Genomic DNA, 14,774 nt, shown 5'->3' with positions numbered 1-14,774 from the left:
CTTATGGTTCTCATCCCACTTCATTGAACCACTAGGCCACACCCTTGGGTGTCCGAATTTTTATGGGCTTTTAAAATAGGTTGATACCCATATTTACCCAATAAAAATATGAGCGATCCAATTCATTAAATATGGATTAAGTGGACTCATTCACTAATATGGGTTGAAATCGCCTGCTAGGGACGTTCATGATTTGGATAAAAACTGACCCAAGCCAAAAAAAAATCAGACCAAATCGATTAAACAAATTGATTTTTATCTGGCTTGATTTGCTTTGATTTTACATTCATATTAAGAAAAATTCCCGACAGAAAAAGTACAAAGATAAATTACATTCATCTAGCAGGAATTCAAATTTTAGTCAAACTGACATTTAAAGAAGGGGTTAATTGCCCAATAGTTATTAACCTTTCATATGGAAGATTCCTAAATGCCAGAGAAGGAAATCTAGAAATAATAAAAGGAAATTTGGCATACACCAAACTACTATTTACCTATTATCACAGATATTGTATATCACTAAAAGACGTTGATTTTAATGATGTCTTAAGTCTGCATTTTCAGGTAAAAAGAAAGGATTTGTTCAAACCAGGTAACGATATTATGAGCATCTATTACCAGGCTCTATATACAGTTACCAATTCAAATTATGGCAATGTCTATGAAAGTAAAAGTATGGTTGAAATTGATCATGAATGTGCAGGAATTGTCAGAACTGTTGAAGCAGCTATTCAACAAGCAAATATACCAGATGAATATGAAATTCATTTTGGAAAAACACAGGAAATAGGAAGCTCAAGCACTAATTCTAGACTTTCCCTAGATTATGGAAGAAATTCCATAAGAAAAAACATATCACCAAAGTATTCTCAAAAGAAAATAAAAACTAATGACACCAAAGTTGCAGTAGATTCTTTAGTGGAAGCGATTGGTGTAAACAACGCATCCTGATACAAACAGGAGCAACAGCAAATCACGTCAAGAAGAGTATCTTGGACGGATTAACCATCTATAAAGGTACACCATACACCTACAAAACCTTTGAAGGTAATGATTATAGCTGTATAGAAATGGTCAAACTACCTATACAGTTAGATAATATCAAAACTACTATTCCATGTTATGTCACTAATGCCTCCTTTCGAGTATCAGTTTTCATAGAAATTACTGTCTACGATACCAAAAATTGACTATTTGTGGTCAAATTGATAATGGATCTGAAGCCAGTTTGGCAAAATCTTTCTTTTTAACAGATTGGGATATCAATGCTACTAACGTTTCAGTTGTAGGTACAACAAGTGACAGAGAAAAGCTGACACATTCAAAGAAAAATGTAGAAATAATTTCGGGATCAAAAATTGTTTCTATAAAGAAAGTTTATGCTTATGATAAACTCATTCGAAATTGACCTACTTCTGGGAAATGATTTTATTTAGCTATTTCAAGATTATCATCAAAGGATTTACATGGTTATTTTCAAAACTCCATATAATCATTTTATTAAAATTCCATGAAAACATAATCTTATGTTTTGGAAAAAGGAAAAAAAAATTCAAAAGAAAATTTTTAGAAAATCCAAAAACTTATTATTGCAAATGTCTTAATCTTGAATGGATAAAAAATAACTTGCAAAAATCTTATGGTGAAAATCCTTTAGAAAACTGAAAAAAAAATCAAGAAGAAGCAATTTTAACCCTCAAAGATCCAAGTATCATTATAAGAGTAAGACCCATGCCCACATAGCAGTCCCACATTCATGGTGAGAAATCACACAAGCAAAAAAGAGGTAAAGCTCGAATGGTTATTAACTATAAAGAGCTTAACAAAAACTGTGTTTTTGATGGATATTTTATTTCTAACAAAAACAATCTTATTAATCTTGCTAAAGGAAAAACTAACTTTTCAAAATTTAACTGCAAAAATGGTTTTTGGCAAATAGTAGTATATAAATTATATAGTATGTATATATGATTATATGTGTATATTTTCTATATAGACTAAAATCTAAACTCTAAAGTAGTATATATTTATTGTATACATGTGTATATGTTTTCTAAAATAATATAATATATAATGTATATATGTTATATGTTGATTGTTTAACGTATTTAAAATGTATATAGGTGTGTATATATAGTATATATTGGAAAAAACATGTAAATCCGAATTTAATTTAATTTTTCTTTTTACATAAAGGATAGATAACCGACCCATTTATCTAAGTGGGTCGGGCTGAACCGGTCCAGACCAGTTAAAATCGGATCTAGACTAAGTGGGTCGATCACGGGCTATTTGGGGAATTTTTACTGTTGGGCTCGGATCGAACCATTAAGAACTGGGCCTGAACCGGACCGCCCCACAGATCGGTTACACTTAATAGGCTGGTGCCGATTTGAACCGAACCAGCACGATTGACAAGTATAAGCGACCAATCACTGTAATTTGATTGGGGTTCACGTTTAAGAGAAAAACAGAGGAAGTATCGAGTTCGGAACAAAAAAATAAAAGTCGAATCGAGTTGGTTTGAAATCGGGTTCGCTGGATTTATTGGGTTGGGTAGTGGGTTAATTATTTGGAATAAAAAAATTAAAACCGAAAAGAGACAAACATACTTCCGACTATGATAAATGGTACGTATATACCCTCTTTCATACTTTGGGTACACATATGCTCCTACCATTAATGTGAGGGGCATATAAATACCATTTCATTAACGGTAGGAGCATATGTGTACCCAAAGTATGACGGAGGGTATATACATATCCTTTATCATAGTCGGGGATATATTTGCCCCTATTCAGTTGTTAGTATATGTTATTTATTTTTATCTATTGTTTCTTGTTCTTATATTAAGTTCTTCTCAGGAATATTTTTGTCTTGAGCCAGAATCTTTCGAAAACAGTCTCTCTACCTCACCTCTAAGGTAGTGGTACATACTGCACACACTTTACGCTTCCTAAAACCTAGTTTTTGGGAATATACTAGGTATGTTGTTGTTGTTCCAAATGCAGATATGGGTGCAGGGATTCAGCTAAAAGTAGATCAAATATTTAAAAATAGAGTTATATGTCAAAATCATAACATGTTAAGTAGAAAACTTAGAAGTAAAGAGAAAATATTGATCAAGGTAAGAATTCCAGAAGGAGATATAAGAAAAATGAGAAACATAGAAATTTGTATATATAAGGTATTCCATTTTCTTTAGTTTTAACTTAGCTTTTGTTTTTATTACAAAAATGATAGTATCTATCTTGTATTTGCCTATCAATTTTGGTCAAAATACCCAAAATCAGTTGACCATATCCGGTACAGATTCCATACCCACACCCACATCGTGTCGATATAGGTGTGGCACCGAAGTAAAGAGTCCGAGCAACTTAGGTAAATGTATTGTCTTTCCTTTCATAAACAAAGTGCATTTAAAAAAATAAAGTAATTCAAATATTACGTGGCATCTGAAATGGAAGAAATAAAGAAAAGGCAAAGAAAAATGGAGGAGCCTCTAGATGGATGAAGCAAGCTATAGGCATTTCTTTAGCATTTTACTTTTTCCCTGATGAAGACACCTTAGATAAAACTATTCTACCAATCTCTGACTTCTAGGAAATTATCAGGTTCAAAGATGGAAAAGATTCAAATTCTACGCAAAAGCTCCGGCATATAGTGTAATTACATCAAAATTCAATAGGCACAATTGCTCAATCAACTATCGACTAATTTGCCATTGGGAAAAAAGTATGGAGGCAATGATTAGATTTTTAAACATTCGGCAAGCACTATAGATAATGGAAAGCAACCATCATATCCATGGTTCAAACTTTGTTCTCTAAACCGTTAAGTCTTCAAGAAATGGTCTCTATATGATCTCGAATATGCCAATTGTTTATCAGCAGCACATACAGGTTTCAGGAAAAGGATAAACTACTCCACGTACAATAGATTCATTATTTGTACATCTACTTTATAAAGTGGTGGTTAGACCGACATTGTTATATGAGATGGAGTATTGTGCAGTCAAAAACTCTCATGTTCATAAGATGTATGTCGCAGAGATGATGATGTTGAGATTGATGTATGGACATACAAAGTGTGATAGGATCAAGAATGAGGTTATTCGATATAAGGTGGGAGTGGCCTCCATGGTGGACAAGATGAGGGAAGCGACATTGAGATGATTTCAACAAGTGAAGAGGCGAAGTTCAGAAACCCAGTAAGGAGGTGTAGGAATCCAGATATAGTGGTGCTAAAAGGGGTAGAGGTAGGACGAAGAAGTATTGAGGTAAGGTGATTAGACTAGGCATGGAGCATATTCAGGTCACCGAGGACATGACCTTAGATAGGGGGTGTGGAAGATGCGTATTAGAGTAGAAAGTTAGTTGGGTAGGAGTGTCGTCGTGCACCGTAGTATGGTAGCTTAGGGTTCACTCGTAGATATCTATCATTTTGTTGTTTATTGTGTTTCGATTACCGCATTATTTTATTTTGTGGTTGATTAATGTTTTTCTATGTTTAATTAGTTGTCATATTTTTATTTTTATTTTGATAAAGTAACAACTTGTATTTCTATTTCCAAAAATTCAAACCTGCCACAACATGTTACAAGTTCCTAATTACAAAAGTAAAAGAGTATACATGAAGATCTTCAACCCTATAGTTAAAATTACAAAAGACGTTCATAACTGATTCTAGATCTTCCATATACTCCTGTTTACACCAAAAATGAAACAACACCAAGCAATTCATCTTCAACTTTTGGATAGTGTTGCTCTTGTTCTGGAAACATCTAAGGTTTCTTTCTTGCCACACTGACCACCATAAACAAGCTGGAATACAGCCTGTTTAGAAAGCAACCAGGTAAAGCAACACACTTTATAGGGAATTTTGGCTTTCCAAATCAATTTCCAGGGCCACCCGTTGATCTGACTCATACAAGGATTGAACTTCTTGTAAGCCCTTCTTGGACATTAATATCACTTCTGAATTGTTCCAAAGTTCGATAGAAATCTACTAATCTTTGGATCTCCCAATCATTTAAAGGTCTTCGATAGCTCAAATTACATCCTTGGTTTGACTAGACTTCTGCCACAGAGGCCTTTTGTTGTTGGTTGAGGTTACATATATCTGGATAAAGGGCTTTCAAAGAGCCTTGAGCCAGCCAAATATCTTCCCATATCTTCCCAGAAAGATACCTTCACACCATTTCCAATCTTGATTTTGCAGTTTCCTCTTAAATTTGGTAGTGGTTTCTTATGACTCTCCAAAGACTAGTTCCATAAATGCTGGTAACCATTTTAGTTGTCCAGTGCTCTTCCATTTCATATTTTGACTGGACTACCTCCTTCCCCAGTGCTTGTACATTTGATGCTAACCTCCACAGCCATTTCATCAATAAACATTGGTTTTGAGTTTTCAAATTCCTCACTCCAATACCGCCAACCTGTTTGCTCCCAGTCAAAACCTTCCATTTAACCAAATGGAACTTTTTGGTCTCACTGTTTCCTTCCCAAATGAAGTTTCTTCTCATAGCATTCAGTCTTTCAAGAACACCATTAAGAATATGAAAAGGGGACATCATGTAGGTGGGCATGGAATCCAGGACTCTATTGATTAGCATTAGTCTTCCCCTCGGGACAGGTATTGACTCTTCTAATTCACCAATCTTTTTTCACATTTTTCAATCACTCCATCCCAAATACTTATAGACCTGCTTTTAGCTCCAAGAGGCATCCTCAAATACGTCATAGGGAGGTCACCGATTCTTCCACCAAGGGTCCTCGCCAGAGATGGTAGATTAGGGACTACATTAACTGAATATAAGAAACTCTTGTTCCAGTTAATATGAAGTCCAGATATTGCTTCAAAAAGAATAAATTTTACTCTCAATCCTCAGTTGTTCTCTGTTGGCATCGCAGAAGATGAGAGTATCATTTGCGTATTGTATATGTCTGATCTCCAGTTTAAAGCCCATTCTATTTGATACTCTGAAGCCCTTTAGCCAAAGGTTTTCTTGAGCAATCTTCAACATCTCATTTAGTCCTTCCATAGCAATGATGAAAAGAAAAGGAGATAGCGGGTCACCTTGTCTTAAACCTCTTTGAGCCGAGAAAAAGCCTGTCGGAGAGCCACTAATAAGAACTGAAAATTTGGGTGTTGTAATACAAAACTTCATCCATCTTAGCCATCTGCCACCAAAACCTCTTATAGAGAGGGTTTCCAACAAAAACTACCAATTAAGGTAATCGTACGCCTTCTGTATGTCCAGCTTACATACAGTACCTGGAGCATTGTTTCTGATTCTAGAATCTACACACTCATTTTCCATGAGCTATTAGCATCCATTATTTGTCTTCCTTTAATAAAGGCCAGCTGTTGAGTGTCCACCAACTTGTGCATCACCTTTTTGAGTCTTTCGGTGAGCAATTTGGAGATGATCTTATGCACACTGTCAATTAGACTGATTGGTCTGAAATCGGTGAGCTCCTTTGCACCCACCTTTTTGGTAATTAAAGCCACAAAAGTAGAGTTGATGTTTTTCTCAAAAACACATCTGTCATGGAAATTCCTAACAGCAGCAATCACCTACACACCTATTACCTCCCAGCAAAGATTATAGAGGGCCATGGTATAGCCATCAGGCCCAGGAGCTTCGTCTCCAGCACAAAGCTTCACACTATCCCATATCTCTTGGTCTTCAAACTTCTTTTGTAGCATAAAATTATCTTCTTCAGAAATTTTGTGCTCCTCCCTGCATCCACCTGATGGTCTCCATGTCTCAGTTTCAGTATATAATTTCTGGTAGAATTCCACTATTTCTTTCTTTATAACTTTAGGATCTTTGATAGGTTTCTCAACCCACATTTAGCTCATCAATATTGTTATGCCTTCTATGTGCATTGGCGGTTCTATGAAAGAACTTGGTATTATTATCGCCCTGCTTCAACCACTTAAGCCTTGATCTTTGTCTCCATGCTATCTCTTCACATTTAGCTATGTTCTCAAACTCTAGGAGAAGTTCAGCCTTTGAGTACATCTCCTCTTCAGTTAGAGCTCTTTGATCCTGGGTTTCCTCGAGATCAGCAAGTTGATTGAGCATGCTCTACTTCTGCAAGGCTAGGTTGCCCTGGTTTGTCTTACTCCAATCCCTCAATTTGGACTTCAATGCCTTAAGTTTGAAAGCTAAGACGAAATCAGGCCTTCCTTCACAGACTATAGAGGTCCACCACTCTTTGACCCTTTCCAAGAACCCCTCTGTATGCAACCACCAGTTTTCGAACTTGAAATAAGACCTCATGGGATCCCAACTCCCACATTGCAGCATAATAGGCGTGTGATCAGATGTTACCCTCTGTAAAACTGATTGCTTAATGTTTCTGAACCCTTCATCCCATTCATTAGAAATTAAGAACCGGTCAAGTCTAGCAGCAACATCATGTCTATCCCCTTTCCTTCGGGTATATTTACCACCAACTAGTTGAGGGTCCAGCAGTTCCAGGTCTACAATAAATTCAGAAAAATCATTAATTGCTTTTGATATTCTGGAGCAATTCTTCTTTTCAGAAGGGTACCTAACTGTGTTAGCGTCTCCGCAAACCACCCAAGGACCATTGAACAAACCTCTTGCTGATCCAACCTCCCACTATACATCTTCTCTTTCTACTCTGTTATTTAGAGCATAACTGCCTGTAAGTAGCCAAACAAAATCTTGAGTCTTGGCCGTGAACTTGCAGGGTATAGAATAAGCTCCTATGCTACTGACATCTCCATCCCAGACTTTCCCATCCCATAGAATTAAAAAGCCCCCTTTGGTTCTTCTAGCTTCAAGTTGACAAAATTTTACCCCTCTGTTAGCCCACAAGTCTTTAACAATGTTTCTGATGTCTCCCTCAATTTTAGTGTCTTGAAAACAGTACGCATCTGCTTTCCATCCATGGATTAAGTTCTTGATAAAATACCTCTTGTTTGCCTGGTTAAGGTCCCTCACATTCTATGAGATTATCTTAACTGTCATTGGAAACTTGGAGCAGTGTATTCCCCTTTGCTTCTTGTGCCGTTGCTTCTGAAATTGCTCCCACACTCTAAACTCTTCAGTTCTTTAGACCCCTTGATTGCTGGTGTTGATTTACTGATACTCTCCCGCTCATCAGTGGTATTTTTCCTCAAACTATCGATCTTCATGAATAATAATAAAGCTTCCTCTTTACACCCCTTGATGTCCACACCAAAATCCTTGGCCAAGTTGTTGATGTTCTTGTGGATCCAAATTGGAATTTCGAACTCTGGATCGTCTCCTTCCTCTGGCTAGGTTGGTTTAAGGGAACAGAGCTTCCTCAAAAGTAGTCAAACTAGTGTTGACTGCTTCAGTTCTCTGAGAACAGTCTCCTGACATGCATGTGTTCACCAGTGGCAAAAATACCTCCAGGGCATCTGGATTAATTCCCATCACTGTCTCTATTACTCTCTTCCCCTGAGGTTTTTCTTTCTCCCTTGACAATATCACCTGTTTTGTTACGTTCTCCTCTATCTGATGTGGGGTTGTGGCCTAATTAAATTAGCCTCAAGTTCCACAGTAAGTGGGTCAGATAAAATAGAGAAGGAATTGGAAAAATTACAGAAACTAGCATCCTTAAGACTATAATTACAATAAATAGCAACACTTTTTCAAAATTACAACTTATAGCAAAAGTAGCAATATTTTACCCACTTCATAGTAATAGAAGAATATGTATTTTTCAGTTGTGCATATGTATTTATGAGTAATACATATATATTTGTATATGCATTTATATAGCAACATTTTGCTTAAATACAAATACAATTTGCTATTATTCGTAATTATGAAACTGTTGCTATAAAAGTTATAATTAAGGCTACAGAGTTGCTATTTCTGAAATTTTCCCGAAGGAATTCTCTACAGGAAGCCCAGTTGAAATAAAATGGGCCAAAAGATCTGGGCCCAAATTTTTCCTATTATTCAGAGACTTAAAAGGAATATTGTCATTAATCACTGGCACACATGCAGCTACACGTGCTGGGATAGCTGGCCATTTTGAAATCTCCAAATCGTACGAAGAACCCACATGCCCTATCACCTCAGTATACCCTATAAGGCTATCTTCCCCCTTGTGACCGGTTTCTTCTTCAGACCATCGGATATTCATATGTTCTACGTTAAGTTCATCGGAGATCACTCTTGCCGGCGTCTAAACCCATATCTGCACTTTAAAGGTCAAACCTTCATGATTCAAGTCCACTGACCTCAGTACCGATTCACCATCTCCAGGCACCTTAAGTCTCACCCATTTGAGGTGATTACGTAGTTCCGTCTCTTCTTCAGTTCGGATCCATCCTCCAAAGAAATTTCCAATCTCACAGAAGACTTTTTGGGACCAAAGTTGGAGGGGTAATCCAACTACTCTGATCCAGACTTGATCTACTTGATCTAATTGCTGGTGAATGGCAGTTGAGGTCGGCGACCACCACTGAAGATTGAATTTGTAGGATTTCCAGAACCAATTTCCCCTTATTATGTGATCAGCAGTTGTTCTATTAGGAAATTCGAAAAGGAACTGGTTACCCCCCAAATCGTAGATATTGATACCATGATAGTGTCTCCAGGTGCTAGCAACCCAACGTCGAATCTCCGATAAAGTGACACCTGGGATCTCCTCTGGGAGGGTACCGAGACGCTCTTTGCTAATGACTCGTCCTGAGTAGTAGGAGTTTTTCCTGAGATAGAAAGCGTATTCCCTTTTTGTTGAATCCTGGCACCATTTAATTCTCTTGTAGACCATTTATTGCTCCTGACAGTGTCTGAGAATAATAAACCCCCTCCGTTTTCCTGTATGATGTTCCACCTGTCTTCTGGGTTTTAGCATTTATGAAGACTGATATTTTGGTAGCTATGTCCATCCATCCAGAATTTAATGACTACTCAGGGATGATGATGACAGCTCTTCTCTTGTCCTGCAACTTAATAATGCTAATATAACGACCAAATTTGTTGTAGTTTCTTGAGCAAAAAAGTTCTGCAAAGTGATCCCTACGTTTCCATCGGCGCACAGAATATCCATGACTTTTCGATGCTTCCTTGAGAGTGTATACTAGCCACTCCATTGTCTTCAGGCTAAAACACAACCTTGTCATCATATTGCGACCTCTCTCTACCCAATCATACCATGTTTCAGCTCTGGAAGTTACCCTGGTGATATCATAAGATTTGAAACCACCAGCGAAATAGATGGTGTCATCGCCCATAGTATTGGTGGAAAGAAAAAGAAAAGGAAACAGTGGGTGATTATTGTTGACTTGAAATAAAGGTCTGATTCTGTTGGTAGTATCCGAAAATTAGTGTCGTTGAAGCTGGATAAGTTGGAAAACTGACTGAAGGGTGTCACGCGCCGGCACGTCGGTGACTGGGGAAATTGGGTGGCGCGTGGGAGAGTTTCCGCTGGTGGGTTTTTTGGGACTAGGTCGCAGGTGGGTGATGGTGACTATGGTGGGGAAGGATTGAGAGAAAGATGAAGTAAAGGAGGTATTCCGGTGGTCCTTTTGGACCACCGGTAAGGTTTTAGGTTGAGAAGGGTTTTTTTTTAAAAAAAAAATACATTGGGATTTTTAATCAACTTTTGGCATATTTTTTTAGAAACATATTTCACTTTTTTAGTTGTCATATTTTCTTCACTGTTTTTCTCTTCTTTGTACTTGGATTTGCTACATTTGAGCCGAGCGTCATTCGGAAATAGCCTCTCTACCTCTCCGAGATAGTGGTAAGGCTTGCGTATACTTTACCCTTCCCAGACCTCACTTGTGGAATTTTACTGGGTATGTTGTTGTTCTTGTTGTTGCACAGCTACTTTATTTCATTTTCTTAGTTCATACCTTAAAGAGTTGATGTAAGTTGGAATAGGGAAAATAAAAGTGAATGTTATCCCGAAAAATAGAACTTACCCAAACAAAAATTTGGCTAAGACAAGAACTGGGCTACCAACTCCAAACCACTCAAAATTCCATCGACCTTCCAAATTAGGACACCTGGCAATGAAAACACCAATGAATACCTTGTCAAGAATCTTGAAAATGAAGTTCACTGGTAAGATTTAACACATTACGTTGTGGGACGAGGTGTCGGATTGAGCCTCTCAAGACCAATGATCCTCTCATTCACGTCAATGCATTGTACATCTGTTGTCCTCCCAGTGACCAGTGCCTCAAATCCACCAGCATCTTTGAACTATAACAGAGAAAATTATTTTTTTTTACTGCTCAAGGGACACATAGAAAAGAACAGAATAGCAATTCCTTGAAAATAAATAGAACAATATAATCAATAATGTTGGTCTCCAGTAACCATAATGTTGTTCTCCAAAGCTCCCAGGCCCCACCACGTTAACCCTCTTGTACAACTTTGCATCTACCATGGCACTCTGCTCACCATTCCCTGAGCCTTTTCTCAAATTGAAATGGGACATACATAATCATTCAGTTTACTCAAGGCCATTTCTTTGATTGAGTAGATGATAGAAGAAACAGTGAACGAAATTAATCTAAAGAAAATTATGAATTGCAGGAAAAATGTAAGGAGACAAGAGGATATATAATCTGTCTTATTTTATGTGAACGTGTACACAGAATTTATACAACAAAGAGTTATGGAAGGTGTGGCCCTGAACATGTCACCACAGTTATGTGGCTATAAAATCATGTTATTAATGGTAAAATGAGAAGTTTTAAGTATAAATGTGTTCAGAAATAGAAAGATGTCATTCTTTTTGGAACATGCTAAAAAAGAAACAGTGTCAAGTAAAATGAAACAACAGCAGTAAACCTTTTCTGTCAGTCTACATCATCATTTTTCCTTTAGTTCTTATGTTTATGTACTCCTGTGAATTCTATCATTTAAGTCAACTGACATAAAGGAAGGGACATTAAATACTCCCTCCGTCCCAAATTATGCGTCGCCATTTGACCGGACACGATATTTAAGAAATAAGTATTTTGTTAAAGTTACAAAATTACCCTTCTTAAAGAAAGGAGTAATAGTATTTAAAATCAAGTGGGACCACTTTTAATTGAAAAAACAAATAAAAAAAAGAGTAATAGTATTTAAAATCAAGTGGGACCACTAAGGGTAAAATTGTAATCGTGTCTTTACAAACTTATCAAATAAGGAAAGACGACATTCTTTTTGGGACGGACCAAAAAGGAAATGGCGACACATAATTTGGGATGGAGGGTAAGTAACATACAAGATAATAATTTACAAGTGGCACAGAGAATGTCCCTCAGAGTCCCAAAAGACCCCTAAGCTTACCTAGTACAAATTGGATTTACAAATTACTCTTTAAGTTAAAACAAGCAACAACGACAACAACATTAACTAGTGTAATCCCATAAGTGTGATCTCGGGAGGATAGTGTGTACGCAGACCTTACCCTACTTTGGGAGGTAGAAAGCTTGTTTCTGAGATAAAACAAGCAACTCAAACATAAACATAATACAATTAAGAATATGGACTTTAAGCCTAACTCAACTCAAAAAGTTTACCCATGAGATGAGGAAATCCCACTAACTTATAAGAAAACAACAACTCATTCACATAACTATGTGAGACACTCTAACAGTCCCATCATGTGTACGATCGGATATCCGAAGCGTGGACAACATAACATAGAGCCAACATTGGTTAAACCAAAAGAATGGGGATGACTCTGACATTAATACAATACAATGTTAATATAATGAACTTTGGGCCTAACTCAACCCAAAATCTAACTCGTGAAATGAGAATTTCTCAAAACCATACAAAAAGACAACAACTCATTCCCCTTCAACCGATATGTGTCACTCCAACAGCTACAGAGGTGAAGAATCTAGCATCTTCTCTATATACTGACGTCCCACTGTGTATTCCCAAAATTAATGTAAAAGGATGAAAGACAACCCCAAAAATTGTAGAAAGCAAATGTTAAAAATTCATCCCTTTTGATAAAATTTTGAAGATATTCCATAATTTAATTAGTTCACGGGTTGTTTGGTATAGGTGATGGGATAACCAAAGTTAACCCATGGGATTAGTTATCCCGCCATATATATGGGATAACTTATCGCATCATTATAATACAAATGGTGGGATCATTAGTGTCGGAATTAACTAATACCCCTAACCAAACGCTGGATCTTGCATCGTATCCCGAGATTATTATCCTTATCCCTCAAACCTAGCAACCTCTTAGCAGCGACCTCTTAGTTCTTTCTTCCGGATAACAGTAAATCAATCCTCACATGATTTAATTAGAGGTGGCAAAATCAAACCCAACCCGAGCCAGCGCGTTTAAGTTTGGGTTGTTTGTTAACCCGTCTATTTATTAGCTCAACTCATGTTAAACCATCGAAATTGGGTTGATATGTAACTGTTAAAATATTTTAAAAAGACTTTTTTTAATTTGATATGTTATATATAGTCATAATAAAGAAACAAGTAAGTTTATTCGATATAAAAATTTATAAGAAAACAAATAAAGCAATTAAAACAAAGTAAGAATTGGTTGGGTTATAACCCGTTTTGAACCAACCTATTTTGACCCAAACAAATTTGGATTGGGTTAGGTCTTGACCCGTTTTGGCACGTCCAAATTAACCCAGCCCGCCCAATTGCCACCTCTATGATTAATCATAGTTAAAACTATTGTCCATAAAGTTGACATAGCCCTCTTTCACCTGGGTATGAAACTAGTGATGCTTGCAAAACTCACATGGAATTATAAGATGTAATTGATTTTTTACATAACCAGTTGATTAATAAATTATCATCTGTAAGTACCTGTTTCTTCTGATAATTAATTAGAAAAACATGGACACTTGTAATCATTCATATAACAGAGAGAAACAAATTGGATCTTCACGCGTTAGAAGATTGAATACTGCAAGATTAGTAAGAAAGTATAAAAAAGATAGAAGGACTCACTGCAAGAAGCAGAGACTCCTTCGCTGAAAGTCTTTCCATGTCTTTAGCAAAAGTAGAAGAAGCTCCTTGTACTGTCTTCTCAACCATAGCTCTACAGACCCTCAACATTTTTCTTGCATTTCTGCTCCTCCCTCTCTGGAAAATGGCGATAGGAGAAGAAAGGGATGGAAACGACGACTTATAGCAAAAAAATGGTGGTACCAAATTTTGGATTGAAGTAGCCATTAACAATGAGGAAAATCTAAATTGGGGTTCAATGACGAAAAACTGATTCTCCGGAATTGGAAAATGTGGTTGTGCTGGAAAGTGGAAATCTGGTCATGCTATGTTATGCTCTCAAACAGTCAAGCTCATATAGTACCTCTGCTCCGTAATTTATTATTTTTCACTGTTTTTGTGCCACAGCTGAAGAATCGCAAGGGTATTGCCAGAAAATCAAAATTGGAGATTAGTTGTATTAGGTTGTATTATATTTTAAATAATATAATAAATTTAATATTTAAAAAAATTTATTAGATAATAAATAGTAATCTTTTAATATTAAAGATAAAATAAATAAAAAATGACAAATTATCCATAATTATTATTGAATATCAATTTTTAATATAATGGATAAGTAAAAAATAAACGAAGGAAGTATCAAAATAAAATAATGTGGAAAAAGACGAAATTGACTATAACTTAATAAGCGACAAAAAGAAATGGTGGATTCACTTATATATTTGCAGCAAAAAGGGGACTTCGGTCGGGAGATCATATGTCTCCATACATTTTTGTTTTTGTTCTGATTTTCTATCAAAATTAAGTTTTA

General features: G+C 36.4%; 1 protein-coding gene across 3 annotated transcripts in view; it reads right to left on the bottom strand.

Moving 5' to 3' along the window:
* The window catches only part of LOC107863653 (probable plastid-lipid-associated protein 13, chloroplastic), a 29,675-nt gene extending 15,253 nt beyond the window's left edge, over window positions 1-14,422 (bottom strand). For 2 of the 3 annotated variants that reach the window (XM_016709680.2, XM_016709681.2), the window contains exons 1-3: window positions 13,964-14,422; window positions 11,109-11,230; window positions 10,948-11,031 (exon numbers count right to left, since the gene is read on the bottom strand). In XM_016709680.2, the coding sequence (XP_016565166.2) occupies window positions 10,948-11,031; window positions 11,109-11,230; window positions 13,964-14,188 (431 nt within the window). In that variant the 5' untranslated portion in view covers window positions 14,189-14,422. The remainder of the gene's footprint in view (window positions 1-10,947; window positions 11,032-11,108; window positions 11,231-13,963) is intronic. The other variant, XM_016709682.2, reaches the window with a different exon arrangement.
* Window positions 14,423-14,774: the final 352 nt, after the last annotated feature.

The sequence above is a fragment of the Capsicum annuum genome, chromosome 3 (assembly GCF_002878395.1).
Source record: "Capsicum annuum cultivar UCD-10X-F1 chromosome 3, UCD10Xv1.1, whole genome shotgun sequence".
Taxonomy (NCBI): domain Eukaryota; kingdom Viridiplantae; phylum Streptophyta; class Magnoliopsida; order Solanales; family Solanaceae; genus Capsicum; species Capsicum annuum.
The sequence above is the reverse complement of the archived record's forward strand: the minus strand, read 5'-3'. Positions and strand labels throughout refer to the sequence as shown.